Source organism: Paralichthys olivaceus, chromosome 14, assembly GCF_024713975.1.
Source record: "Paralichthys olivaceus isolate ysfri-2021 chromosome 14, ASM2471397v2, whole genome shotgun sequence".
In the NCBI taxonomy this organism is placed as follows: domain Eukaryota; kingdom Metazoa; phylum Chordata; class Actinopteri; order Pleuronectiformes; family Paralichthyidae; genus Paralichthys; species Paralichthys olivaceus.
The window spans coordinates 14,050,557-14,077,223 of NC_091106.1; the positions used below are offsets into that span (position 1 = coordinate 14,050,557).

At 43.6% G+C, this 26,667-nt stretch overlaps 2 protein-coding genes across 4 annotated transcripts in view; one reads left to right on the plus strand and one right to left on the minus strand.

Moving 5' to 3' along the window:
• The first annotated feature begins 212 nt into the window (after positions 1–212).
• pdzd7a (PDZ domain containing 7a) lies at positions 213–15,882 on the plus strand. 2 transcript variants are annotated; one of them, XM_069538608.1, is made up of 16 exons: positions 213–385; positions 1,225–2,041; positions 2,384–2,521; positions 2,607–2,781; positions 3,199–3,375; positions 3,478–3,625; positions 4,766–4,826; positions 5,380–5,910; positions 7,444–7,599; positions 7,976–8,148; positions 8,584–8,675; positions 8,749–8,840; positions 9,394–9,462; positions 10,595–11,263; positions 11,618–11,718; positions 14,659–15,882. In XM_069538608.1, exons 2-16 carry the CDS (start codon positions 1,849–1,851, stop codon positions 14,827–14,829), a joined length of 2,946 nt encoding a protein of 981 aa, XP_069394709.1. In that variant the 5' UTR covers positions 213–385; positions 1,225–1,848; the 3' UTR covers positions 14,830–15,882. The 2 variants fall into 2 exon arrangements, 1 of the variants encoding a protein (XP_069394709.1); XR_011246039.1 differs by lacking the exon at positions 213–385 and having other exon boundaries at positions 1,713–2,041; positions 14,659–15,049; positions 15,348–15,882.
• A 504-nt stretch (positions 15,883–16,386) lies between these two features.
• The window catches only part of lzts2a (leucine zipper, putative tumor suppressor 2a), a 41,396-nt gene continuing 31,115 nt past the window's right edge, over positions 16,387–26,667 (minus strand). For both annotated transcript variants that reach the window (XM_020094579.2, XM_020094589.2), the window contains 7 exons: positions 24,231–24,852; positions 22,323–22,985; positions 22,113–22,235; positions 21,779–21,925; positions 21,093–21,602; positions 20,562–20,666; positions 16,387–20,405 (listed from right to left, as the gene is read on the minus strand). In XM_020094579.2, coding sequence (XP_019950138.2) covers positions 20,223–20,405; positions 20,562–20,666; positions 21,093–21,602; positions 21,779–21,925; positions 22,113–22,235; positions 22,323–22,985; positions 24,231–24,821 — 2,322 coding nt within the window. In that variant the 5' untranslated portion in view covers positions 24,822–24,852 and the 3' untranslated portion in view covers positions 16,387–20,222. The remainder of the gene's footprint in view (positions 20,406–20,561; positions 20,667–21,092; positions 21,603–21,778; positions 21,926–22,112; positions 22,236–22,322; positions 22,986–24,230; positions 24,853–26,667) is intronic.

Genomic DNA, 26,667 nt, shown 5'->3' on the forward strand with positions numbered 1-26,667 from the left:
ACATGACACCCCTGGCCACCGGGTGGGGTTGTTTATTCATCTGTGTGGCCTTCATGGTGGAGACGGTCAGCTCAGCTTTCTCCACCTCCACCTCTCTGGAGTTTCACAGAACAAACATGGACTTCATCAGCAGGTTATCAGTCAGGTTTACCTGAGGACAAGCTGCCGCAGACCCGAACCCGTGTTAATGTTGTGCAATTAGTGCACTAAGTCAGCATCGGTGCGGAGCTAATGGCCGCACAGCTGCAGGGGCTTTGTGTAAAAGGCTTACAGCTCTTAAGACAATAATGGTCGCCCGGAGAACAAATGAGGTGACACTAATACTCCGGAGGTGTCACTGAAGCGTCTCTGTCCGAGCTCGTCCTGCAAAACACGGACACAACAGGTAACAGGCACCGCTTAATGTTTCTATTCCTCTAATGTTTCACAGTTTAATGGATCAACAGGAACAAGTTTAGACTGTGTTCATGTTACAGTTGTACAGAGGCAGATGTTGTCTACAGGTGATCCAGAGGTTTAGTTAGTTAGTTATAGTTAGTGACTGCGGATTCATTCATGATAATATAGATCAGATAAACAGAAACTATTTCAGTTGTTTGTGAAGTCCACACTAACTAAGTGGCTGTCCATGGTGCTGACTGATAAGAAGGTGAGAGAACAGGTGTTTTCAGGAGGGAAACTTTATTCTCAGCTTCACTGTCTGATAGGGGACTGTTTATACAGCCTTTATAAACTGTAATAAATCATTATGTACCAATTATTTATATGTCAGGTACAAGCCATTAACAGTATGTTTTGTGTTGTGAGGTTGTGTAACATCGTCCTCCATCGTTTCACTCATCTTTAGCTCTTTGATTCATAGTTTCAGATTCAGACTGCTCCAATTTACTGTTTGACTTGCTACCTACAGAAAAAGGACTGCAGGACTTCTGGACTAAAGTCCATATGGATTGCAGGATTTACACAGATATACACCCGTTGGCATAACACAGTTCAACAGAAGCACAAACAACATCCTCCAAAGGGTTGCTGTTTTAGACAGGATCATTTTAACAAGGTGTACCTAATGAACAAATCCTTTTGAAGGTGACATTCTATTTATCATTACAACTGTGTCATTATTGAATAGAAACAGCAAATCAAACAATGTTAATATGTTTTTATGAGTTGTATTTCTCCCATCTCAAACTTCTAACCACATATTGCTTATTCTTCTCACAACAGGTATTCATTTAATTAAACATGACCCGAGGGGAATCACCATGCACCGCTGACTCCTCTGCAGAGAGGCCTGCAGCCACTCAGCTGAAGCAGTGGAGAACAGCCACGCACCCTGGACTCTGTGGAGATGGATTCAGAGGCTACAAAGGACTCTTGTGGATTACAACAACATGACTAAGCTATTAAGAAAATTAGGATTTCATCCAAAAGAAAATTGGAAATCCAGATTCCATTGTTCAGACAGAGACATTACTTTTTTGCCATAATTTTCAAATGGATTTATATTTCGTTCATTCAGATGTGTGGAAACGTTTAACGCCTGGCTTTTCTACGTCACATTTTCTCCTCGGATTTTCGTCTAAAGCCTTATTTATGGTTTGAAACTGGTTTTGATGAAGGTGAGTTGCCTACAGCTCTGTAAATTGGTTGCTTTGGTGAAAAGCAAGTCATTTATTATCATTACATCATCCACTTTGGACCAGCAGGTGCAAACAAGTCCAGTTCCCCACGACACCTGTGGCCCACGTCCTTCCCCCAAATCCCAGGCTGCACCTCTTCCCTCCTGGCAGCTGACCCCAGACATCCTCCTGTCTGGATGACGAAAGGAAGAATCACCAGACACATAGCATGGCTCACTCCGCTCACCCCCCTGGATGGAGGGAGATGACAAACGGAGGCAGGCACCCCCACTTTAATAATGGAGGCCAGGCCGGGGGTTCCCACAGCACCACACGTTACATGCTGAAGAAACAGCAGCGCCATAGACGCAGGACGTCCTCGCCAATGGGCCGGGTCATTCTCATCAACGCACCTGTTGATGGTGAGGTCTGGGCGTGATAACGATCCTCTGTTGCCTTGGTAACACACGCAGCACCACTGGCAGAGTTTAGAGCACCAATATTTTATTAATGGTACAATATACTGTAGATACTAGAGCTGAGAAGTTTTGTCAGTTAATTGTTTAATTGATGGAAAATAATATGAACTACCCTGCAGCACGTTTCAGGTGTTAAAATTAGCTCCACTTTGACCAAGTGTATTAAATGCAACTTTTGTATTAATGCATCAAAAATTACATAATTGTTTATCAAGAATTTCTGAAGATGATTTTCAAACCTTATTGTAGACACAGGTACGTGTGTGTGTGTGTGTGTGTTTGCAGGAGGTGATGAAAGTGAAGACATTCACACAGTGACAGTAGACAAGAGTCCTGATGGGCGTCTGGGTTTCAGTGTCCGCGGAGGCTCTGAACATGGACTTGGTATATTTGTCAGCAAGGTGGAGGATGACAGCTCTGCAGGTTTGGAGGACGTGTGTTTGGGCATGTTGTTGACATGTGACCTTTGCTCCTGTGTGTCATCCTGAGTTCCACCTTGTGTGTGCAGCGGAGGCTGGGCTGACTGTGGGCGATAAGCTGGTGGAGGTGAACGGTGTCAGCTTGGAGAGCATCACCATGAGCAGCGCTGTGAAGGTCCTGACAGGCAACAACAGGCTGAGGATGGTGGTGAGACGGGTTGGAAAGATCCCCGGCATCCGCTACTCCAAGGAGAAGACCACATGGTGAGGACACTCACCTCAGAGGCTCAGGCTTTGTCAATGAGGATAAGTCTAACACAAAGTATTTTAATCTATCATTAAATATTTACAGCACACAGTCAATTGAACAGCTTAACCAAATAGATTAAGACAATATTATTATGTAATGTGCAATGTACAACCTTGCTGTAGCAGCACTGACCTTTGCGTGGCTGTTGTTTTATGTAGTCTTATCACTTGACTGTAGGTCACTCTGGTTATCTTTCTTTGGGATATACTGTATCTTGGTTTCATGTAGCAGCAGTGGATGGATTACCGCTCTGACCTTTATGGCTATTTGATTAACCGGCACTGACAGGCCTGAATTCAGTAGAGAAAGAGAAATTAGTTCAGGTGAATGTTTTCAAGTGTGTGTGTATGTATGTGTCCTCTCTTACACAGGGTGGATCTGATTCACCGGCGGATGGTGGTGGAGGAGAGTGGCCGTACACCATCAGACGCCAGTTCGGACAGCGCCCTCCGCAGGATCGTCCATCTCTTCACCACTTCAGACGACTACTGTCTGGGCTTCAACATCAGAGGAGGCAAAGAGTTCGGGCTGGGGATTTATGTCTCTAAGTATGAGCCTTGAAATCATAATCAACATCATACAGATAGGACTGGTTGATTCTTTGTGTATTGGAGCCCAAGTTCAACCCATGTCATGTATTTTCTCTGCAGGCTGGACCCAGGTGGGCTCGCAGAGCAGCATGGCATCAAAATGGGTGATCAAATCCTTGCAGCCAACGGGGTGAGCTTTGAAGACATCACCCACAGCAATGCAGTTGAGGTCCTGAAGAGCCACACCCATGTGATGTTGACCATAAGGGTGAGAAACAATTTTACAGATAAATTTGAGGTCACATTTAAAGCTGGGGTAAAAGAGTTTTATGTTTGTGACAGAGAAAAAGCTCTATGGCAAATATTAGCCTCTTTAACCTCATTGTTTTGGGTTTCAACCCATAATTTCCGTCATCATTCCAATTTTCTTTCTTTCTTGCACTACCTGCTCACTACTAATTAGCACACACACACATTTAGCAACTAGTTGTTGAACATAGTGGAGCAACATATTTGCATCAGAGGCTGGTTGAGAGAGAGTTTAAAGGAAAGTGGATATTGGACATCTGGTTGTCAAAAACAAAATCCACTTGAACTGATGTTGCTAAATGTCGGTGAGATAAATGAGCACCAACATCTTAGCAAAACTAACAAGGTAATAATTCGTCAATGTTTTTACAGCTTGTTGCCTGTAAACGTCCAAAAATGATTTAATGCAGGTTATGTCTGATCTGAATAATGTGGTGCAGCGTTGCAAGAAGCGGTATTCATCTGCTCAGGTTCAAACATAACAGCTGATTGGGTACTTCGAGTAGCATGACACAATAATAAATGACACAGCCTGTTAAATAACACCAGCTCTTCTCAAGAGTGGACAGAAGGAATATGCCCAGCAGAGCACACAGCTGGCTTACAGCCCTTGAATTCCTTATGTGTCAGTGTGCATGCATGTGTGCAAGGTCACGTCACTTAACCTGTGTCATTTTAAAGGAATCATGTGTTTATGTTTGTGTGTATCAATGGGCACATGTGTGTTGTGTTGTGTGTGTGTGCTCTTAGCTCTCTAACTTTGCTGCGCGGTCATTTTACTCCTCTGATCTCAGGTTCCACGTGTGAAAAACAGCCAGGGACGACGTTCATTATTCAAAGGCAGTCAGGGATCAGGTTATAATCAACAGAAAGCCTAAATTTATGTCTTCATTCTGTCCTGTGATAGACACATTATGGGTCAGAGTCACGCAGTAACAAAACTCACACACACCCAGCTTTTGTTGAAAATTATATATGCACTCTGTGAGGTGTTTAGCTGATTTTATTGAGATGCTGGTTCACTCGTTGTATTTCTAGTCTGATGATGTTGATGTTTTCATATTTCATGCTGATGATTTCGTGTTTTTGATTTCAACAGGAAGCTGGCAGATACCCTGCGTACAAGGAGATGGTGGCAGAATACGGCTGGCTTGACAAATGTATGGTGACTGTTCCACAAAATATGATTTTACAAGATAGAGGCCGTTTTTAGTAAAACATTGAAGATGTGACTTGGTGATTCAGAGTTAAAAATTCCGATTTCTGTTTGCAAAGCCATTTGTACTGCACGTGTGTATGTTTTTCTAGGAGAGTGGGCTCAGTCATGCAGTTTATACTCAAACTCTTTGTGGTCCATTTTGATACAAGCACTTCTGAACACAGGAAGGGATTAATTCAGTGAACTCGAATGCTCCTCAGTCATCTGGAACAGAGCACGACCTCATATATGGGTTAAGATGCTGAGTCATTTTGTAGTTTGATTTATAAAAAAAAAAAGAAACAGAACAACTCCTGGTTTATATTCTGTCTCTCAGAGGATTACCGGGGGCAGATGGGGTTTAATCCAAACAAAGCACACTATGTAAAATAATGAAATGAAGGCTCTTCTGTGTGCATGTGTATGTTGTTGTAGCAACTGGAGAGTTTTATAAGGTATTGTAGTCACACAGTTCCTATTCATTCACAAAATTCAGTATTGATTGTTTTCTACAGTGGCCAATGGAGACCCTTCACCATTCCCTCAGGGTTCAGACTCCAACTCCTCTGTGTCCTCGCTGTCCTCCAGCACCCCTCTCAGCTCCCTCAGTGGTCTGTCCCAGGTCCTCTTCCCTCCCGTCTTCGGCCTGGACATGGTAGATGTGGCCATCTCCACAGAGGACCGCTCCCGTCGTCCAAGCAGTGCCGAGCGAACTGCTGACACTGCCATGCAAACTGACCCCCACCCTCCAAACTACATGGACCACCCCTCCCCTCTTAACGGATCGTACCCCGACAGGCTGGTGGGGACAGACACCAGCCGGAGTGTAGGTGCCACAGTTCTACTGAAGGACACTGTCATACGTGGGAAAGGGGAAGGGCCGAGGGAGATGGGAGGAGCTGGGGAAGGAGGGCAGGGACGGACGAGGATGTTGTCAAGTGGTGACCAGGAAGTAGAGAAACACTCACCTAAGACGGCGGCATTGATGGCCCTGAGCAGACCAAGGAAACCCATCAGACGTTCCCAGAGCCACATCACTGAGTCAGGTGAGAGCTGAAGACTCATGCAGCACAGAAAATGTAAAACGTGTCTAAATGATTAATAAGCTGTATTTATGACATAGTTTGACAGAGAACACTGACCAGTTTGCAAAGAGTCAGGGACATATCTGTGAACCAAATGATGGGCCCTCATCAAAAATAAAACTAGTTTTTATAATTAGCAGTATAGGTCGATGCGTCCCTATCAGATTTTATAAAGTCCTATGTGGCTAGTATCAGTCAGGCTATACTTTGTGTTGGCAGTGTCTTCCATCACAGTTGACTTAACTTCTTGACAACACCTTCATTCACTTGTGAAAATGATATCCATCATCAGAAACGCTTCACAGATCTTTAGAGACCCCTCATGCCTTTATCACTCCATGAAGTAAACAAGAACATCCAGACCAGGCTGATTTAAGCTCCAGACTGAACCTGTCCAGGAGCATAAAGTTAACAAAGACTCATGATTAATCACCGACCTTTAGTCTCACTTGTTGTGCCTCTGAGAAATAAATAAGAACAAGCATACGGAGAAATTATCCATCCAAACCTTGGTGGGGCGGTTGAGTTATTAGCTTTTCCTTTTCAATTTATCCAGCTCATTCATACCTCCAGGACCTGGCGGAGGCTTGGGGCAAAGCCCAGGGCTGATTGGACGTTTGTTATGTAAGCTGGAGCACTTCACTGTAGCGCTCCAAATGGATGTGGGGTGTGCGTTCAGGTTGGTGTAGCTGCAATTCATCAGTGTTACTGTGTTACTTTCCACAGTGGCAGATTTACTGCCTCGAACAGAGGAGCTGACTGGAAGAGAAATGAACAGTTTAAACTCGTAGCAGAGAGTGTGTATCACCAGTGTTACTGGCTAACTGTTGAGCATGGAGCAGTTGAAAGCCTAATGGATTGTGTTTTCAACAAATGCAGAATGGGCTATTCTTAATCAACAATCTTTAGAGTACAAACAAGATCAATTGCAGCAAAGATGACATTCAACTGCCTGCTCAAAATTAGTTAGTAAATTAGTTAAATTACTAGTTAGAATTTTTCCAGAAACAGCCAGTGGTTGGAGGCATTATGTTTTTAGTTTTTTTGTCATCTGCCCATTCTTGTGAACATTATATCTTAAGAAGGGCCTTGAGGGAATTTCCTCATATTTGGTACAAACCTTCAGTTGGACTGAAAAATGAACTGATTACATTTTGCTGGTCAACAGTCAAATTTTCATTTAGCCCCCAAAAAAGGACTGATGAGACAGACTGACTTGGACCAAAGGATGACCCTTTAAAACCCTTTTTGTCCCTTTGAGTGGTTCAAAGCTCATGTATGAGTTTTAAAAAATATATATTTTTACTGAAAAAATGACACAGGCATACAACCACAGGCCGGTAGTTTTAGTTTACATTAGACAGCCAGTGCTGACCTCACCCACAATGTTAAAATCTGTGAAATAAGTCATATTTAATACGAATGTTATAAATGTATCTGTATAGACTTCATATTCTGATTTAGAGCGACTTCCCATTCACTTTCTACCTTTAGAGGACAGGCAGAAGAAGAAGAGGCAGAAGAAGGAGAAGAGCTCGGGAGAGGGTAAAACAAGCCTGCAGCGCTCCAAAACCTTTGTCAACCTGTTATTTAAGAGAGAGCGTAAAGAGAAGAGCCGCTCCAGGTCACCATCCCATGGAGCTGACAAAGGTGAGGCTGCGGTCACAAGACATTCTGTTTTCACCGGCACATGTTCTGCATCTTATTAAATAAAGCCAAATGTTTTTGACTCAGAGGTCTGGAACCAGTATAAGATATAAATAGTGTTAGGTTTCACATTACACTTATATTTCATTAGTGGTTCTGATGAGCTGTTTGATCATTTCTGGGGGTACAGTTCTGATCATAATAATAAAACTTATAACTTTATTTATACAGCACTTTTCAAAAACAAAGTTACTAAGTGCTTTACGATAAAACCGAATTTCAAGAATCAAAAATTCAATTTTAACCTAATAAGCAAGTTAAAACAGTTAAAAATGAGTGACCATTTGTATAAAGGTCAATGTTCACTTTAATTCCTCAGGTAAAAAGAGAGGTCGTCCTCTCCAGATATTGACCTCTCCAAGGGAATCCCGAGCTGGGGTTAAAGACAACTGTCCTCTGCCTCGAAATGAGACCCTGCATCACGTGGAGGACGTGGCAAAGAGGCTGCTCAGCCAGGACGAGGTGGCTGCTGTGATGAGACACTGTCAGCGCGTGAGTTCCCGATCTGAAATGACCGTCTCTAACACTTCAGTGGTGCTCTCAAGTGTGTGTGTGTGTGTGTGTGTGTGTGTGTTCTTTCTTCCACTGAATGAAAATCCCTACTTGAGGGCTCAAGTGTGCAGTATCGTCCCTTCTGTTGCTAAGTGCCCTTCAGTGACAGGTGTGTCTGCCAGCGGCTCAGACAAAAGACGGATTTGGGCTGTCATTTATGCTTACGATCAAATATCAGCTGTCATCTGATCCGTTTGTCTCTCCTCTGCCGGTCCTCCTCAGCTGCAGAGGGTATCGAGTCGAGAGGCAGAGTTTCTAAAAAAGTCACAATATCAGAATCTTGTTTTCTTTATAGTCTTTATAGTAAACAACATAATAGTTGGTTTTCCATATTCTTCTCCTCTCACTTGTTTACCAATCTCGTCTGTTCCTCAGTTTTTGTCCGATAATATGATTGAGGATTTGGTACGTCCCCTTTTGGCAATCTTGGACAGGCCAGAGAAACTGCTACTTTTCAGAGAAATAAGGTGAGATATTTTTATATGTGTACATACTGTACAAGTATGTGTCAATGACTGACTGTGATCATATCCTCTGCAGGATGCTGATACCTACCACTAAGTTGGGTCTGTTTGACAGCATGGTCCTTCCCTTTGAGCTGGAGGCGTATGACATTCTCAAGAGTCGCTCGAGTAAGAAAAGAAATGCACTTCACAACATTTTTTATTCATGCAGATTCTGTTTGCATGAAAGTGAGAGTGTAGGTTTGTCTTCAGAGGAAAGTGAGAGTCAGATTCTTCAAAAGAAAAAGGTTTTTATGCTGATATTTATAGAGATCAGGCACAAGACATTATCGTAAAAGTGCTAGTCTAATAGTATTCTAATGACTGAAATTAGAATGGCACTCAGTGTCTTAATTTAATTTCTTACTTCAAAATTATGTAATTGTTCTCCATATTCCCTGAGTTTTGCCTGCAGCCTGCCTCGAGGTTGACCAGTTTAAAAAGTCTTAGAGGCAAAATTCAAGGCAAGGGAAGTAACTCACTGCAGCTCATAAAGTTTACTGTCATTTTTATCAGCTCTTATCTTCTCTCTCTGGAAATTGATTGGAACACTTCTCCCCTATCTTCAGTGAAAATGCATAAAAGAGAAAGAAATGGAGTTAGAGTTAAATGAATTAAACAAAAACAAAGACATATGGTAAATCAGTGATGTCTGAATGTCTGGTTGTTTATTTCCTCTCAGTGCGTTCTCCTGCTCTGCGCTCCCCTCGCAGTGGAACCCCTCGACGTCACCTCATCACCCCAATCCCAGGTACACGTTCTTCCTCTCACCTGTTCTCTTTCTAGACATCACTTCTTTCTTCTCACTCTCTCTCTCTCTCTGTCTATGTTTTTTCTCTGATCCCTGAGGAAACATGAGACACAGAAGAGGTATAAAACTCTCACCTTTTGTCTCCTTCCTCACCAGCTCTTGTTTTTCATTCCTCAAATCACTTCTATCCCCATACAAACAGTTCCTGTCCCTGGCATACCCACCTCCCAAACTTATATGTAAACACAAAGACACACATTAGCATGCACACAATATCTCAGGTTTCCTGTGCCTGCGCTGAAGAAGAGTCTTGTGTTACATCTCTGTGGGCGAATGAAAAGGACTGAGACCTGTGCGGTGTGACACTTCAACAATACAGAGACGCTCCGAGCATTTTCCTCATTCAAGAGTAATTGAGACACAATCAATACAGTCTTAATTTAGGCCGTCTGAAGCCAGCTCACTTTCTGTGGGCACAGGTTAGGGGTCAAAGGGTCAGCATTATGAAAGGATTGGGAGGCTGACAGGGCATCAGTGTGGTGTCAGTGTTTAGGGGTGATTTACCTTGTTTATCTGACTCTGACTTCTTAACAAACTATTGAATTATCACCAAATAGTTTAGTTAGTCCTGAGGGAGAAGAAATTATGTATCATAAGAGGAAACTGGCAAACTTATACTTCACTGAAATTCAGTTTGATGCTCAGTTTCAGTTCAATTGTTTCAGTAAAACCCACATTCAACCACATTTGGTTCTACCAACTCAAAAGTGACAGGTGCAGGTGGTTCTGGTGAGAACCACACTGTCCAGATACAAACATTGCCATTTTGTGCATTTAAAGCCATAGTCTATGCAGTAGAGATCAGGGGTTTGAGCTCCGGTATTGAGGTCTGGAACGCATGGAATAAAAAGTACATTATCTGTTTTTTCTGCATTGATCGAGATGTTTAAACTGTCCATCATGAGTCTGACTATGTTATAAAAGTGCAGTGCTAAAACAGTTTAGTAATTTAAGTCTTTTTTTAAGTCTTTTCAGTCTGAATATCCCTCACGTCACTGTGTTTTTGTTCAGATGTTCCACATCTGTCTACAACCTGCAGGTTATAGTCAAACTCACTGTTATGATTGTCCAGACTACAGGGGTGGGTTCCACCTTCGGCCGGTTCAGGACCCTTTGCGGGAGAATCAGTTGATTGAGGAGTTGGAGCGCCTGCGTTTGCCCGGACAGCAGTCAGGAATTCTGCCTCCATCATGTGTCTTCACCCCCTTGCTGGATGTACCTGTGGACAGCTATGCTTCCTCCTCTATACGGTCCCGTTCCCTGAGCCCCTCACCCACCCACAGCTCCCTCCTCACAGAATCACCACACGGCACTCATCGTGGGCACCAACCCCATCACTCCCCAAACAGACGGGAGAACGGGTCGTCGCGGTATGATGAGGTCTCCTTGTTGTCCGTGTCTGACCGAGGAGATGTGGCTGCCGAGCGAGGGAGGTCACCTGTGAGGAACGGCCAGGGGAGAGTGAGGAGGGAGGCGAGTCCCGACAGCGTAGATGGCAGGTGGCAGAGCAGGCAGCAGGGCTTCACCGAGGTCAGCGTGCCTGTTCCTTCACAGCAGAGAGGGAGAACGCCTCTGGCTGATGTGTTTGAGCCCCAGAGAGACAAGAGTCCGTCCACAGGCAGAGGGAGAAGTCAGCAGGTAAATCAACCTGCACAGAATGGTGTGAAAAGAAGAACCACTGTGCCACATGAGGAGTACGAAATCAGCACGTTGACCATCTCAAAGGCCAAGCAGTCACTGGGTGAGCACAAGACAGAAACATGTGTAATAAAGTGTAAACTGATGTATTTTAAAAGATTTCTTGGTGCTTGCATCTAAAATAGTTTTAAAATCTGTGTGTTCAATATGAATATGAGCAGAATAAAACCTACCAAATGACAATTGTAAAGCCATACATTTTAATCTTTTCAGTCCTCGATATTCATTAACCAGCAGATGTCAGGGCATCACTTACTATTTGACTGAAAGGGATTTGGAGTCGAACATGAGCTGAAAAAGACCAAAGGGACAATATACACTGTATAAGTTAGAACACAGGAATCTGCTACTATTAAGCAATGCCTCAGCTCCTAATGAGTCCCATGTTTGTTTACAGGTATCAGTATCTCTGGAGGTATGGAGTCAAGGGTCCAGCCCATGATAAAGATTGAGAAAATCTTCCCAGGAGGAGCCGCGTCTACAAATGAAGCTCTGAAGGTGAGCAGTGATACATGATTTTTTTTTTTATTCTCAGCTAAGTCTATGTTTTCATTGCCCTTTGTTTGAGTGTTAGCAATTTCGACTTTTCATCATCAGTTTTTCAACAGATTGCACTTTTCCCTCATTATAACACCCTGACTTTAAACCACACTAAATGTCCGTGCGGACAGGTCCTTACATGTGTGTGTAAGGACCTGTCACACACGTGTCCTGTGGTTATGACTTGTTGCTGCTATAAGTAAGAAGAGAGAGGTTGAAGGTGATGCAGGGACTGGAGACGAGATGAGTCGAGCGCGATCTCAAGTAGCCCATCACCTCCATTATTCATGAGGTACATAAGCACTACTCTGCTAATGTATTGGTAATATATTGGCTGCACAGTAACTTAACAGTCATCTGTGATCTTGGCCTGGTTCACTTAAACACACATGATACACTCATTCACTGCACTTAACCACAGGCTCATTCATTAAGGGCCGGAGTCAAAGATAAGAATCAATCAACACTTGCTGTCAAATGTCAATCAAGAAACCTCAGTGAGAGACACAAGTGGGTGATCACTCTCCCAGGACGGACAGAAGTCCAAAAGATGCCACGTGTAACTGGGTTTAATAAAGGTTGTAGGATAAACTCCCCATGTGGCATTAATATCTGTACCATATTATACAGGATAACTGAAAACCTACACCTGCTGGTGGCGCCAGAAGTAACATCAGGGGTTATCCAATTCCAGAGAATTAATCTTCCAGGGCACACGAATGACAAAATGTCATGGTTCATCTAATCATTGTCGAGAAATGTGAGTCTGCATCACAGTAGTGGACTGAACTGACATTTCTCTCCTTGCAGCCGTGCACGTCACTGAGGTTATAAACAAAGATGTTAGAAGCCTCAGACACAGATATGAAGCCACTTCTGTTATCTCTACCTGACACATCACATCATAGGCTCCCTCCAATCTGCTCTGTGGCTCACTGCTATCTCCCCCTGCTCTGTAAAGGGAAGTGAGACCAGGCCAGGCCAGTGTTAACATGCATCCTGTCCCCTCAGCCACACATGATAACAGACAATCGGTGTTGTTTTGTGTGTGTATGTGAGGTCATGTGTATGTGTTCTTTCCTGTGCATTAGACTCCAACACCTGCTTTTATCTAATGTGTCATGTGCCTGCATTTAACTGGCTCTGAAGGAGGGCACAGTAAAGAGCGCTGCATGTGATGGCTGAGTGGATTTGACATTGTGATTTGTAGGCTTCTGTGTGGTTGAGGGCTTGATTCAGTTTTTTATTTGTACCACTGATCTTTTTAATCACAAAGCTGTTAAAATTGTTGCTGCATTGGTTAGTTCACCACCACCCTCATTGATATAAACAGGGTGGACAAAATAAAAGAAACACAAAACAGCACCACAAACTGTCTGAATGTGTTCCAGTCAGTTTTTCAGTCACACCACAGACTGGGACCAGCTCCTGTTTTTAAGGTTTTTAATGACATCTACATAAACACAGACAGTGGTGTCGACCTCAGTCTTACTGGTTCTTCAACAAAGTCGACCACAGTATCCTACCAGACAAATCTCTGGGCTTACAAAACTGGTATACAAATAAACGTGCCTTGCCTAACAATCAACTCACAATGTCACTTAATGGAGCACATACCATGGTCGAACATTTTCTTCGTCCATATCTGGATAATTATCTGGATTTGCATCAAACTGTACAAACTTGTAGATCTCAACACCACAAATACGCCTGAATTGTATGAAATCAATGAAAATGCTAAAATTAGACAGGTTCTTCTCTTGCCAATCATCTTAGTACCTATTGCATCATCCTCCATAGAAATAAACGTGTGATTCAATATTACCACTTTCATAAAGGGAGGGTTCATTTCAGGACTGTCGTATTAGACTGAATTCATTTTAGCGTGGTAAACCTAATAGACACTAACTGACTCTGTGTCTCTTCTGCTTTGTTAACTAAAGTAGTTGAATGTGTGTGTAATGGTAAATGAACAAATTCTCTGATCCTCTCCTGCAAACAGTAATTTTTTCAACCAATGTTGTTTTTGGATCGTGTCGTCCACTGGCTACAGATGAGGAAGCCTCATAAAGCGCTTCGGAAATGTCTGCAAAGAGGATGGGACAGATTAGGTTGTGATCTATTTAATTCAAATAAATTACTTTTCAAAAATGAAAAAAGCCATTTTAATCTCTTCTTTGGTCAAATGGATCTAAATCTTTTGATGCAATTCTCACAAAACACTATAAGGTTATTGGTGGACACCAGATGAGCTGTAAGAAAAACCTGCCAGGACAAACACAGGGCAGCACAGATGTAACCTCCTCCGGGTACAGAGTGAGGGGGGAAAATCATCTATTTTTGTCTAATGACTGGAAAGGAAAAGGGAAAGGGAAAAAGACATGATTGGTGGGGATACAACAATGGCCATCGGCCTTGTGTGCATCTGTGTTTTGTGTTGCTAACCTTCACTGAGGCTGAGCACATGAGGCAGGTGCATCCTCGGCAAACGCTGATGACATCAGAGGAAGTTCCTTTCCTCGGGTGGTCCAAAGATTCGCTACTCTCTGCTCACATCCTGCAGGAAACAGCGAACAAACTATCCTAACTGTGTGTGTGGTTGTCTCAGTGTATGTTCTTGTTTTCAACAACCTTGTGCTGACGGGGAAACTTTATATGTGCACTAGCAACGGCCTTCAGTGTGAATATGCTAAAGTAACAGAGGAGCCCCAATTCTCTGTGGCATAAATCAGGTTCTTGCTAAGAGACATGATCACTGCAGATTTATGGAAATAATGTTGTAGAAAGAGACAGATTGCTACAGAAAAACAGGGGGAGGAAACTGATAACATATATGCAGTCATGAAATATGAGTTGGCATGAAGGATTTACCTGTTTTACCTGTGATTGCATCTGCAGGCAGGATATGAGCTGTTGTCCGTGGATGGCGAGAGTCTGCAGGGGGTGACTCATCAACACGCGGTGGGTGTCATTCGCAGTGCGTTTGGCAACAAGGCCAAAGACCTGATGGTTTTTGTTGTCAAGGTTCCTCGCAGCCCCACCAGCGGCCCCAGGAGACCGGCTGACTAACCTCCCTGGGCCTCACAGCCAGACTGTAACTCGGGCATGAAGGACACCAAAATCTGCAGCTCCTGCGGGAATGAATAAACTCCAGGATTCACTGCACGAGAGAAAATGTGAAACAGGTAGAGCTCTGGTCCCAGCGGAGAGGAGTGGATGCACAGTCTCGTCGCTCCTGTTAAAGGCAGAGTTGTGACAAGAACTACAAAGACATTTGTCACGAACAGAGGTAAAAGCTCGAAGCAGGTTTTAAAGACTGATACAGTAGCTTATTTATCAGAATAAATCACTTTCACTATGATAAAATGTAAGATACTGTGTTGAAGCATAACCTAAACTGGATGTTGCACCTATACAACATTCTTAACTGAAAACATTCATTGCACAATAACTCGACTAAAAGGAACTACTGCTTTCTAAAGGGTCTTTCATGATAAGATCGTGTGGTTCATTCAGTCTTTGGTTCAAATTGTGCCACTGTTTGACACTTAACCCCCTTTCTGTGACCTCTGACCTCTATCTGATAGTGAAGCCAGTGGTCTGAACATTTCAGCTGGACGATCTGACTCCAGCAGCCCTGCAGGCCTGCCAGAGGGAGATTACCCCAGCCTGCGTTATGAGATTTGGAGATTTATACTCAGATTAAACCCCTGTATTATGTCAAAACTGATAGTTTGGGTTTAGAGGATGTCTGGAGGGGATTATTCCAAATTGCTGCTCAGTAATTTTTTGTGCTGTATTTTTCTGGCCTAAGTGCTCGTGCTCTGGAGCAATCCGCCACTTTAGAGGCTTAATTACACCCTGCTGTGGACTGAGCTTATGCAGACATGCGGAGGAGTTGGAAAAACATGTCAATGAGAAATGCATGACATGGAGGTCGGTGGCACAGTTGAAATTAAAGTAGGCTAGAGGAGATGTGAGCAGCGAGATAACATGGAATACAGTGTGCATAGTGCCTTACTTCTGCAGATGACCAGTGGGGGAAAATGTTAATAAAATGCTGAACAAATTTGGTTTTAGTAGGTGACATGTCTCAATTTGACATGCAAATAAAAGTTTAAGACGAAACTGAATGTCTTCAATGATTCGTGCTCTTTGTTCACCATGTGTTTCAGAGAAAAACTAGAATTACAGCCCTGTGGTTGCATGCCTCCATCAACCAGTGCAGCCTCAATCTACAAACAGGTTTTCTAGACTTATATGAGGTGATCGTGACCTTTGACCCCCCCCCCCCCCCCCCCAAATCTGATAAGGGAGTCTAAGTGAATATTTTTTCCAAATTTAAAAGGATTCTCTCGAGGCGTCCTTAAGATAAAGCATTCATGATACAAAAAAGGGTTTTGTGAGGTCACAGCGACCTTGAACTATGACCACCAAAATCTAAAGAATTCATCTTTGAGTCTGAGTCGAAGTTTTGTACCAAATTTGAAAAAACTTCTCTCAAGGCGCTCGAGATTTCATGTTCACAAGAATGGGAAGTGGAGACAACATGACAACACAATGCCTTTGGCCGCTCGCTGTCATTGACGTGGAGGCATAAAAAAGACAGTAAATCAACAGTCTGTCTGAGGTGTGACAACGTTTTTTAATTAAAAACACAGTCATTTGTACAAGAAATGTACACGTAAAAATATACATGGACAACTACATACTTAATGAATTATGGAGGCTGCAACAGAAGCGAAACAAAAATATGCACAAAGGGATGAAAAGAAAAATGCCACGAAAGAAAAGAAATGTGTTACGTTGCTTTGGTCTAATCACAGTGGCTACGTTCAAAATAGACACTTGGTCAAAACAATGTCACTCTGTTATACTATTTAGTGTTTTACATATTTACACAGAAAACGCTTACGCCACAATACAGAGGAATGAGATATGATGAATGAACGGAAGTCTGGGGTGAACACAGTACTTTTCAGTGAGGGAGTCGGTTTGATGTGCAGCACCTGTGCTTGTTGTTTATATGTTAACCTGTGGTGAGTGAGTAACAGTCTACGTCTGGTTAACAAAGTGAATATGGTTGGACAAACCCATCTTGTTCCATTCAAAGTCACTTCCCATAGCTGCATGTTAACAATCTATGCACGGTGCAGACTTTTGAATATCCTGACAACATGTCTTGAGCCAATGTGGCAACGTCCCACAAAACTCAGGCCGATCAAATTATCTTTAGAAGAGGTTTGATTGAAATTGAATTTTCAGAAACATCACACTTGCTTGGTTTGCATCAGCTCCAACCTCAACTCGGCGAAGACTTCACTGAAAAACCCATCTCATGCCTCTTCATGAAGGACGAAACGCACAATGAAGACATGGATCGCTGTGACTTTAGGGTAATCAAGTGACGGATCAATAAAAATGGAGACAGCAGGTCAAAGCTGAACCATAAATAAAAGCCTCTAACTGCTTTACCAGCTGTAAAGTTTGGTCGTCAGATAATGTAAGTTTGTGTCACACAGGTTATATATTGTAAACAGATTTTCATGCATTACAGTATTAGGTGCACTCTGTCTATGCTGCTGCCTCCATTTGTAATTGATCCATCATTTGAAATATTGGTATGTGATATAGAAGTCTTTATTATTTGCATATTAAACCCACACATATACCAGAACTACAACAAAATATCTTCAGGTGCTATATATAAAAAATATACAACATCTCCTCCATTATATAGATTTCCATTTACCTATTGTTCTGTGATATAGACTCTTTGTAAAATAAAGGTTCTCAGCACGATACTATTGTTTCCATAGAGACCCACCACGCCACTGTGAGAGAACTGAGAGACTCAACAGCTGCGGACGCTAACATCCTTCTCATCGGTTTATATTCAGGGCTTTAACAGCCGACCGGCCTCAAGGACGTTCAGTGCTGGAGCTACTGCATCTGCAAATCCCCAAACTGAGCCAGCGTGTTCTGAAATCTGATATAACAAAGACATGCAGACATGCCAGTCGCACTACCTGTATAGCAGTCATGGAAGATTATAGTCTAGAGGGGGAGACTAGGAAGACTTTGAAAAAATGTTATTTGGTCTTTTGGCTGCCAAAAGCTAAATAAAGAGCACTAATGGGAGAGAAGCTGAATAAATGGAAACTCTGAATAAGCATGCCTACGGTTCAAACACTGGCTTATATCTCTGAGAGAGGTGGTGACCAAGCTGAAGGAATATGCTCCATTTACAGTTTCCTGCTGCCGACTGCGGAGGTGCTTTTCAGTGTTATAAAAATAGTTGAGACAAGAGCAGATATAGAGATAGAAGAGAGACAAAGGCAGAAGAAGACAGAGAAAAAAGGAGAATCAGCAGCATCCTGTTGATATCTACCATGCTACAGTCTGCTTCCTCGTGCTACATAAAAATGTAAATGTTTATGCCAGAGCTTGTGAATGAGCTGACACCTTGATCAAGTGCAAAAGCAGAGACACTTGGTGGTCTAGAAAACATGACCAGGCATTCAAATAAACGGTTTGCTTTGAACTTTGAGCCTCTACATCCTCTGCGGTTTGGGAAAGGGCAGAAAACGACGTCCACATGTAAGCAAACCAAGAGCCAAATGTAAATCCTGGTTTGCTTTGAGTGTGATCGCTTGCTTCACTTGAAAGAGGAAGGGAAGTTGTGCAAAATAATCCTGTGTTTCCCTTGGTGAGTGGATTCTTCCGTTGCCCATTTATACTGCATTTCTCTGGAGTGGTAACAGTCACAATACATTCCTTCTCAAATACAAACTGCTGCAGAAATACTTCTAGAACAAAAGTATTCTTATCCTCTGCATAACATGAAGTGAACTGCTGATCATCTCAACACTATAAAATACAAACAGTAGATGTTGTAATATTATAGTGTTATTTCCCTTTTAGCAGTTACATGGAAAACCAGCGGTCGTTATTTGTGTTGCACAACGACTGTATATAAAGATGCATGAAATGACGTGGCCCTGAAAGTGACGCCAAATCATCTTGTTGGCCGGCTGCAGAACAAGTCATACACCAAAGTTAAACCCAGTTCACACTACATCACTGGGCAGCTAACACAAGACAACTTGCTTCTTGTGATCAGGAGACTTGCAGTCGCTGTGAGTTTACACTACATGACTGACTGACAACAGGGGTCACATACTACATGATCTTTTCCATCAGACAACACCCCCCCGACTAGAGTGTCTTTAATCACGTGAGAATAGACAAAGTCTGAGTATGAGTGATCCATCCTGCTCACAGAATGACACATCAAGCTGGAGGGGGTGAAATGGTTCAGTGGACACAACAGTGGTAAAGAATAGAGAGCAGCTCAAGTTGGTTTTTTCTGTCCAAGCCTGTCTGAGGCTGTAAACCAACGGAGCCTGACCAGCCAGTCAGACATTCGTTTTTTTTTCCATCCGAACCCGACATGATGCTGCACTGCTTGTTTTTAAACTTGCTTGTTTACCCCAATTACTGACAAAAATCAGGGGGCACCTCATCACTGCATGTAGCCCACCTCCACCACCTTCACCCTGTACTACACTGATTGGCTGGAGTTATTGCCAACTCTGACAACATTTCCAGCAGGTTTGAAATCTTATAGGAGTTTGCAACATGTTACGTATGTTTGCAAGTTGCGACTGCCGATCAAGCATCGAGCCGAACATTGTGTGGTGTGAACTAGGCTTTAATATATGGGATGTGGACCTAACCGAAGAGTCTACGCGAAACAATTTGTTTCTCAAAGATGTTTTTTGTAATTTCAGGTAGTTCTTACCACACCGAGGTTTTTCGAGTGTGACATTTTATTTAATAATTTGAAGCCATAAGATCACGGTGAAACTTTATGGCTGAAAGCTGAGTATGAGTTTGTACAGTAGGAGGAAGTGGGGAAGTGTCATCCATCTTCATATACAGCCTACGGAGTTGCATATGAACACAGCTTGGACATGATCAACAGTGGTGGTGTTGATGTTGATGGGACTAACTGTCATGATGCATCATAACATGCGTGCTGGTGGCCCGGTGTCTGAACCTTATGTGCTACCAGGAAAAGTGCGACTACACTTGGACGTGTGTTAACATTTTTTGCTTCAAGTTCCCGCCGATGTTCGATACCCTGATTTGAACGTGGTCTGCGAAAGAAAACACTTTTAAAAACTGCTTTTTCAACAGAAGTAAAGAAGTCTTTGTGCTGGCTTTGTACTGGGATGAAACTCATTGAAAGCTCCAGGGGCGGGCACCTTGTAAGGATTTAGTGGAGTAAGAATTCTCCTTTGGCCGATTTTCGTTCTGACAGTTATAAGTGGTGAGAGCTCAGTCAGTGGTCCAGGTAAAACCATTTCAAAGAGTTCAATATTTGAGTTCAGATTTTTGTGTGTGTTCCTGTGCTCGTATTACTGCAAGTGTGTGTGTGTGTGTGTGTGTGTGTGTGTCTAGATCTCAGTGGCCGTGATTTCCTCAAAGTGGATGTCGTTGCTGCCGCTGTGAACCTCATAGTCCTCCATGTCCCTGTTCTCCAGCTCCAGACTCAACTCCCTCATCACTCGCTCCAGGTCCCTGTTTCGACGGTACATCTGGATGTAGTTCTGCTGCAGCTGTTTCTGGTAGCGGATGACCTGTGTGAAATAAAGAAAAACAAAAACCAGTATGTGAGGATGTGAGGAAGTTTAAATGTATGCATCTAGATGTCTATTATGCATTCACCACCATGAACAAAAAAATGCCAATGATGAAGACAGAGTGAATCAATGGTTCTTCTTCTTCCTTTTTACCTTTTCCTTCTCCTCCTGCCACACCCTCCTCTCATCCTCGAACCGTGAGAGGTGCTCTTCACTCGTCCTCCTCTCATACATAAGCTCCGCCTTCAGTCTGTCCACCTGAGAAAAAGACACAAATAACTTCTTGAAAACCTGTGTGGATATATGTATGTATAAAAGGACACATCATATATGCAGGTATGTATGTATATTTTTGGTCAACAAGTTTGAATACATGTCTGAGAACATGAGAAAAAAGAAATGAAGGAGCCTATTTTAACTACCTCATACACTGTTTATTAGTTGTATCTATAATAATGCACTTTATCTTATAAACCTGTCATGTATATTTTTATAATCAAATCAATAACTACAAATGTGAAATGAAAGAAGAGTAGTAAAGAGTAGATTCTTCTGAAATGTGTCGGAGCTGAAGAACAAAGTAGCACAACATGGAAACAATGCCTTGAATCTCAATTCATTACTAAATCTACTTCAGTACTTTGCACTGCTGCTGTGTTTTCTTATTTATGTAAAATCCTGTACCTGTTGCCTGAGTCCCAACACTGTTTCTGCATTCTGCCTCTGAGCCTTGGCCTCATCACTCTCTCCACCCCAGACCAAATGAGTCTCCTCTCCATCTCGGTACAAAGAAGGACTGGGACCGGCCCTTCCTGCCACACCTCTCCCATGTTGTAGGGACAGGTTTATACATTGCCCCTTCATCATTGCATTTCCAGGTATAGAGGTGTGATTGGACAGAGTGTCACGGAGACGGGCCGACTCCTCCTCCAAACGGCCCACTTTCTCCCGCAGCAGCTCTGCTTCACTCTTGCGCCTCTGGAGTTCATTCTCACAGACTTCCAGCTCCAGTGATCGCGTCCGCACGGCTGCCTGGGCCTCCTGAGATCGAACCTGGCTGGCCTGCAGTTCAGACCGGGCTTCTCTGAGCTGGGCCTTCAGCACAACAATGTCTCCTGCCTTCTGGCTCAGCTCTGACTGGATCTCCTTCAGCTGCTGTTTCAGGAGGGAGATCTCTCCTGACTTCTGACACACCTGGAAGGGGGAGAGAGGAGGAACTGTTTCTCAGGGCAGATTACAAACTGACTAGATGACTTGAGAATGAGGTGAGAAAGAAATGGGCAATGACAAGCAGCAATGGTCCTCTGATAAAACTCAAGTAGGAACACAGCGGCTCATTATTGTTGGTACCTTTAATCACTGACTCTCACCTCCCACTTTGTCTCCTCCAGACGTGGCCCAAGCTGCGTTTGCTCCCTCTGGATGGTGGCACACCTCCTCTCCAGAGTCTCTCTGTCCTGCAGCAGTGAGGAGAAGTCCTCCTGCAGCTTCTTCTTCTCCTGCTGTAGCTGAAATACCTGACAACACACAGAGACGTGTCTTTTCAAACTTATTTTAAATACTTAATACTGTATCTCTAATAAGATGTGCACACTCAAAGAGAAAATCTCCAAACTCATCAGTTAAGAATTGACTCATATATGACATTATATACTTGACATTATACAATAGATGTTTTGAGAGTTTTTTAAATTCTTAACATACCTGTAACTGTAACACCTGCTGTGCCCTCTGGGCCTTCTGAGAGGCCTGCTTCATTTTTGAGGAGCAGCTCTGTCTCATCTCCTCCATCTCTCTTTCACAGCGACGTTGCTTCTCCTCATACACCTGAGAGCAAAAGACATGTGTGAGTTTCTCGGGTGTTTTCAAAGACAGTTTGATCAGTGTGGTTTGGCGAATGTCTTCATGCCTCACCTGGCAGATAGCAGCTTCATTCTCATCCAGATTTTCCCGAAGCTGCTGGAGCTCCAGGTCTCGCTCCCTCAACTTCTCCTCCAGCTCCCTTACTACTGCCTCGTAACCCTCCACCGGTGGTGGCGAGTGGCCACAGGAGCCGCTGTCTGACAGGGGCTGCCCGCGCCCACTCAGCGACCCCGAGCCTGTGCTCTTGCTGGATGAAGAACGTCCACTGTCCGAATTAGTATGACCATGGGTCCCACTTCCACCTGAAGTGTTTCGACCCAGGCCTGTGACGGGCTCTAGCTGGCCCCCAGAGCCAGACCCAGAGCTGGAGCCCTCACTGGGGGCCAGACTGTAGCCTGTACTGCTGTGAGTGGGGAGGCTAGAGAGGGAGTTCCTCCCTGAATCTGACATTGAGCAGGACTGGCTGCTCCGAGGATTGCGACCACCACTGTAGGAGTTGCGTTTCCCTTCCGAGCTGGAGTTGCTGCTGCCTCCGTTAACTTTGGTGCTGCTGGAGATATTGGATCCTCCGAGGGGCAGCAGGAGGCTGAGGCTGGCCTGGCTCTCTGACAGACTGGTGCCCCCTGGTCGCGGTGACAGGTACTGAACGGAGTGACGATTCTTGGGAATGACGGGTTTGAATGCCGTGGGACGGATCAGCACTTTCTCCATGTTCTGAAAGCACAAAATTATAAGAACAGCATTAGTCATTGAAAAATACTAAGCTGGGCTAATTAGAAACAGTCAACTAAACTCATTATGGAGGGGTGAGTGATCCGATGGCAGGTCAACCCTCCAGGCTCTGATTATTTTAATTTGGTTTAATTGATATTCATGGTATTCATTTAGCAATTTTTAAAATACTTTTTCAGGAGGGGGGACAGGGATAAGAGAGGGAGAAATGGAGGAGAGTCTGATTAAAGGGCAGAACAACAACAAGGGGGAAGGAGGAGAGTAGAGGAAGAGACGAGACAAAGACAGAGAGAGTAAAAAACTCCTCACGTTCCGTAAGTATTTTGCTTAACAACCATCCTCAGGGTTCATTAACTACATGGCTGAATGTAAGTGAGCTCTGACATTGATCATCATGATGTGTCTGCAAGGTGAGCAGCTGTCAAATGATCCATCTGAGCCTGTCGGGGCCAATGATTAAGTTTCGCCCTGAATCGATGGAAATAAATAGCCAATTAGACAGCTGAGGTAACCTTCTGCAAAAGGTGTCAGCACATGGGGCAGAAACGTTCTTGTCTGCAGGGTTTCATCGGGACAGTGTGTTTGCGAGAGGGCAGAGAAAAAATGTCCTCACTGTGATATTGGATGTCAGTCTGTGATCATGAGCTGTAATTTAAGAGGACGTTTTTGCAAAAAATATCTTCAGGTCAGAAGTCATGGTCAGTTACACAACAGCACTTATGGAGCTAGCAGGGATGAACTTCCAGGGGTCTCAGGCTGTTTTCTCGATTTTTACATGTCTTGTTTAATTTGCCTTTTAGAGACACAGCATATAGCATGATACTCACATGTTGTGGACAAATGTTTTCCGCTTTGTGTAATTTGAAAGGTTCTGAGAAATTCGTCTAATTTCTTGTGAAAAATACCGATTCATTCATGTGGATGAATTGTTTCGATGCCTGCAAAGGGTTTACCAAAGTCTTAGGTTCACAAGTAGTGGAATATATGTCTAAAATAGTACATGATTATGACATAAATGTCTTAACTGAAATATCTACTTTCACCAAACATTAGAGAGACTAAGATAAATAGGGATTGTATAATGTTCTCATACTAGATATCAATTTCAGGGAGAACAGACAAATTGAGGCAGATACAGAAAATTGTAGAGCTTTCCACCACCTCTAAAACAGACTTCATCATTGGATCATCATCTGTCGGTCTTGCTCTATGACCTCCTTCTCTTACCTTCTCTAACTGTCCAGACACTGGGATGAGTTTGGGTGGAGGTCCTCCAATGTTGCCATTCAGTGTCCTGTTCTCCCTTTGCTCCTCTGAGTCACTGCAGGGGCTTGCAGCTGCCACCAGGTTGTCGTTCCAGTCCCCGACCACCACCTCATCGCTCACGTACCCATAGTTCCCATTACTGCCACCTACTTTTGCAGCCGAGTTTCCGGGCCGAGGCTGCTTCTTGGTGGGCAGCGGTGGGGGCAGAACCTGGGCCTGTGGCTGCGTTTGGTGGCTGATAACCAGCAACTGCTCTAAAGAGCTCCCGCTGCGGAGGGTGTTATCCTGAAGCCGGAAGCAGCTTGTAGCTGGTGTGGAGCGCCGTGGTTTGGTGACGAACTCGCTGGCCGCCCGGCAGTGTTTCTCCTGGTACGTCCGGCCCGATATGAGACTGCTGACAGAACCCATGGCTGTCCCGGAGCTGCAGGGCCCACAGGGGACAGAGCAGGGGCCTGAGGGGGAGTGGGATGATAGCGGCCGGCACTGCTGGACTTCGAGACCTGGATTGGAGTGGTCAGTCACAGTCACTGGTAGTGCCTGAACCAGAGCCATGGCAGCCCGACGCTGTCAGACACACCACACACTATAAGGAGAGAGAGAGAGAAAGAATTTTCAAATTCATTTTCATGCAACAGATGTGAATGTTACAAATGTTCTCTTGAAGATATTATCTTTTACACCAGTGATTTTCCATGTTGTAAATCTATGGTTCCTGCAGGGTGTTGACACTCGCTAATGCGATTGGTGCTTAAAATCACATCCATGTGTAAAAAGTTATATGAATGAGACTCATTATGTGGTAGATTGCAAGCAGTTCTTTACTGTCCGTGTTAAATTATGAGGCTATTAAATGGTTTGTATTGAAATGATTAAATACATCAACTTCAATGCAATAAGATAGATCCACTGTACATGCCAACTTAGTACGATTAAAAACAATCCTCTTAGCATCTATGAAGCCAAATTATTTATTGATTTCTTTCCAGCTGGTTGTCACTCGCAAAACTCATTAGCTGCAACCACTTTACAGCTGTTCATTTGAGATCTTCCTCCAGACGGAGCAGGTCCCCAGACCCCCACTTCTTCCCCGTGAGGGCTCATCCCTCATTAAATACACTGCAGTGGCATCTCTAGCAACGCCACCGCTAATTGTCCAAGTCATTAACGAGGCAGGAAGATAAAAAAAGAGGATGGATTTAGTAGAAACAGAGGACAACACAGACAGAGGGAGAGAGAATGAGTCATGGTCATCACAGTCTGCAGCTGCTCTGTGATTTTCCTGCATGTCCTGGTCTGAACCTGTGAGCAGTCATCTGTATCTTACTTCTAAAGGCGTTTGAAATCTAGTCACTTTCCTGATGCACGATCACAATGCTCACAGGCCTGTGAAAAAACTCTTTGAATAAACTGAGCCACTATTTTTAGGATGAGAAACATGGATACACATTACTATAACACAGTAAGTGGCAGAAGATTAAGGTCTTCCATTTGCAGATAGTATTATCAGTGTTAGTTGCCTGTGGGGACAGAGAGGGGACACATATCCTGAGCCTGTCGTGCCAAGCCCAAATCCGTCTGGCCAAGTGGAATAATCCACGCCAGCTATGGCTGCACTCAGTCTGCCAGGACTAACACAGGCATACAAACTGACACCCATAGAAACACACACGCAGACACAGCGCATCAATCATGGAAGTCCCAGAGGAAGTGTATGGTCTCCAAAGTAAATGCCAAAATAGAAAGGGGGCATGGTTTTGTTTATTGAAGCACAATTGAATCAAGGAATTAGATCAGATAGCGCCTCGTTGCCAGATTCCATAGAAATGTGTCTTGCTCGTGTCTACACAGGAGGTGCAGTGTGAGCAGCACGTTTGCAGAGGCAGCTTCAATGCAATGTGTGTGTGTGTGTATATACAAAGGAGGTGTTTGAGTTTTAGGTGGCCTGCATTTTAACAATGCTCAGAGTCCAATACACAATCACTGCAGTTATGTCAAATGGTAGAAAATAGACGTTGAAGTGTAAACATATGCATTTCCTGATGGATTGCACAAGTGAAGCATGAGCAATCCAGCCGAGTCCCGACATTGTCAAGAAAAGGAATCGGAATGCTGCAATACAAGCTCGAAATGGTGAAACTGCTTTCACTGTGTGACGTGGACATTTCAGAATGTCACTTCACCCCCACGCCTCAATTATGAAAGTTACAATTTTAAGATGATTTTCAAAGCTCAAAAAAAAAACACTTGGTTCGAAACATACTGATGTTTTTACTTGTTATCAGTTGTAATCTGGTGACCACGCCCACTATAGTTAGTGCTAAGTCAATTGTGACGTGAGAAAACAATTCCTCTTCCTTCTTTCACTTTTCATGTGCACAACCAGGCTCAACACCATACA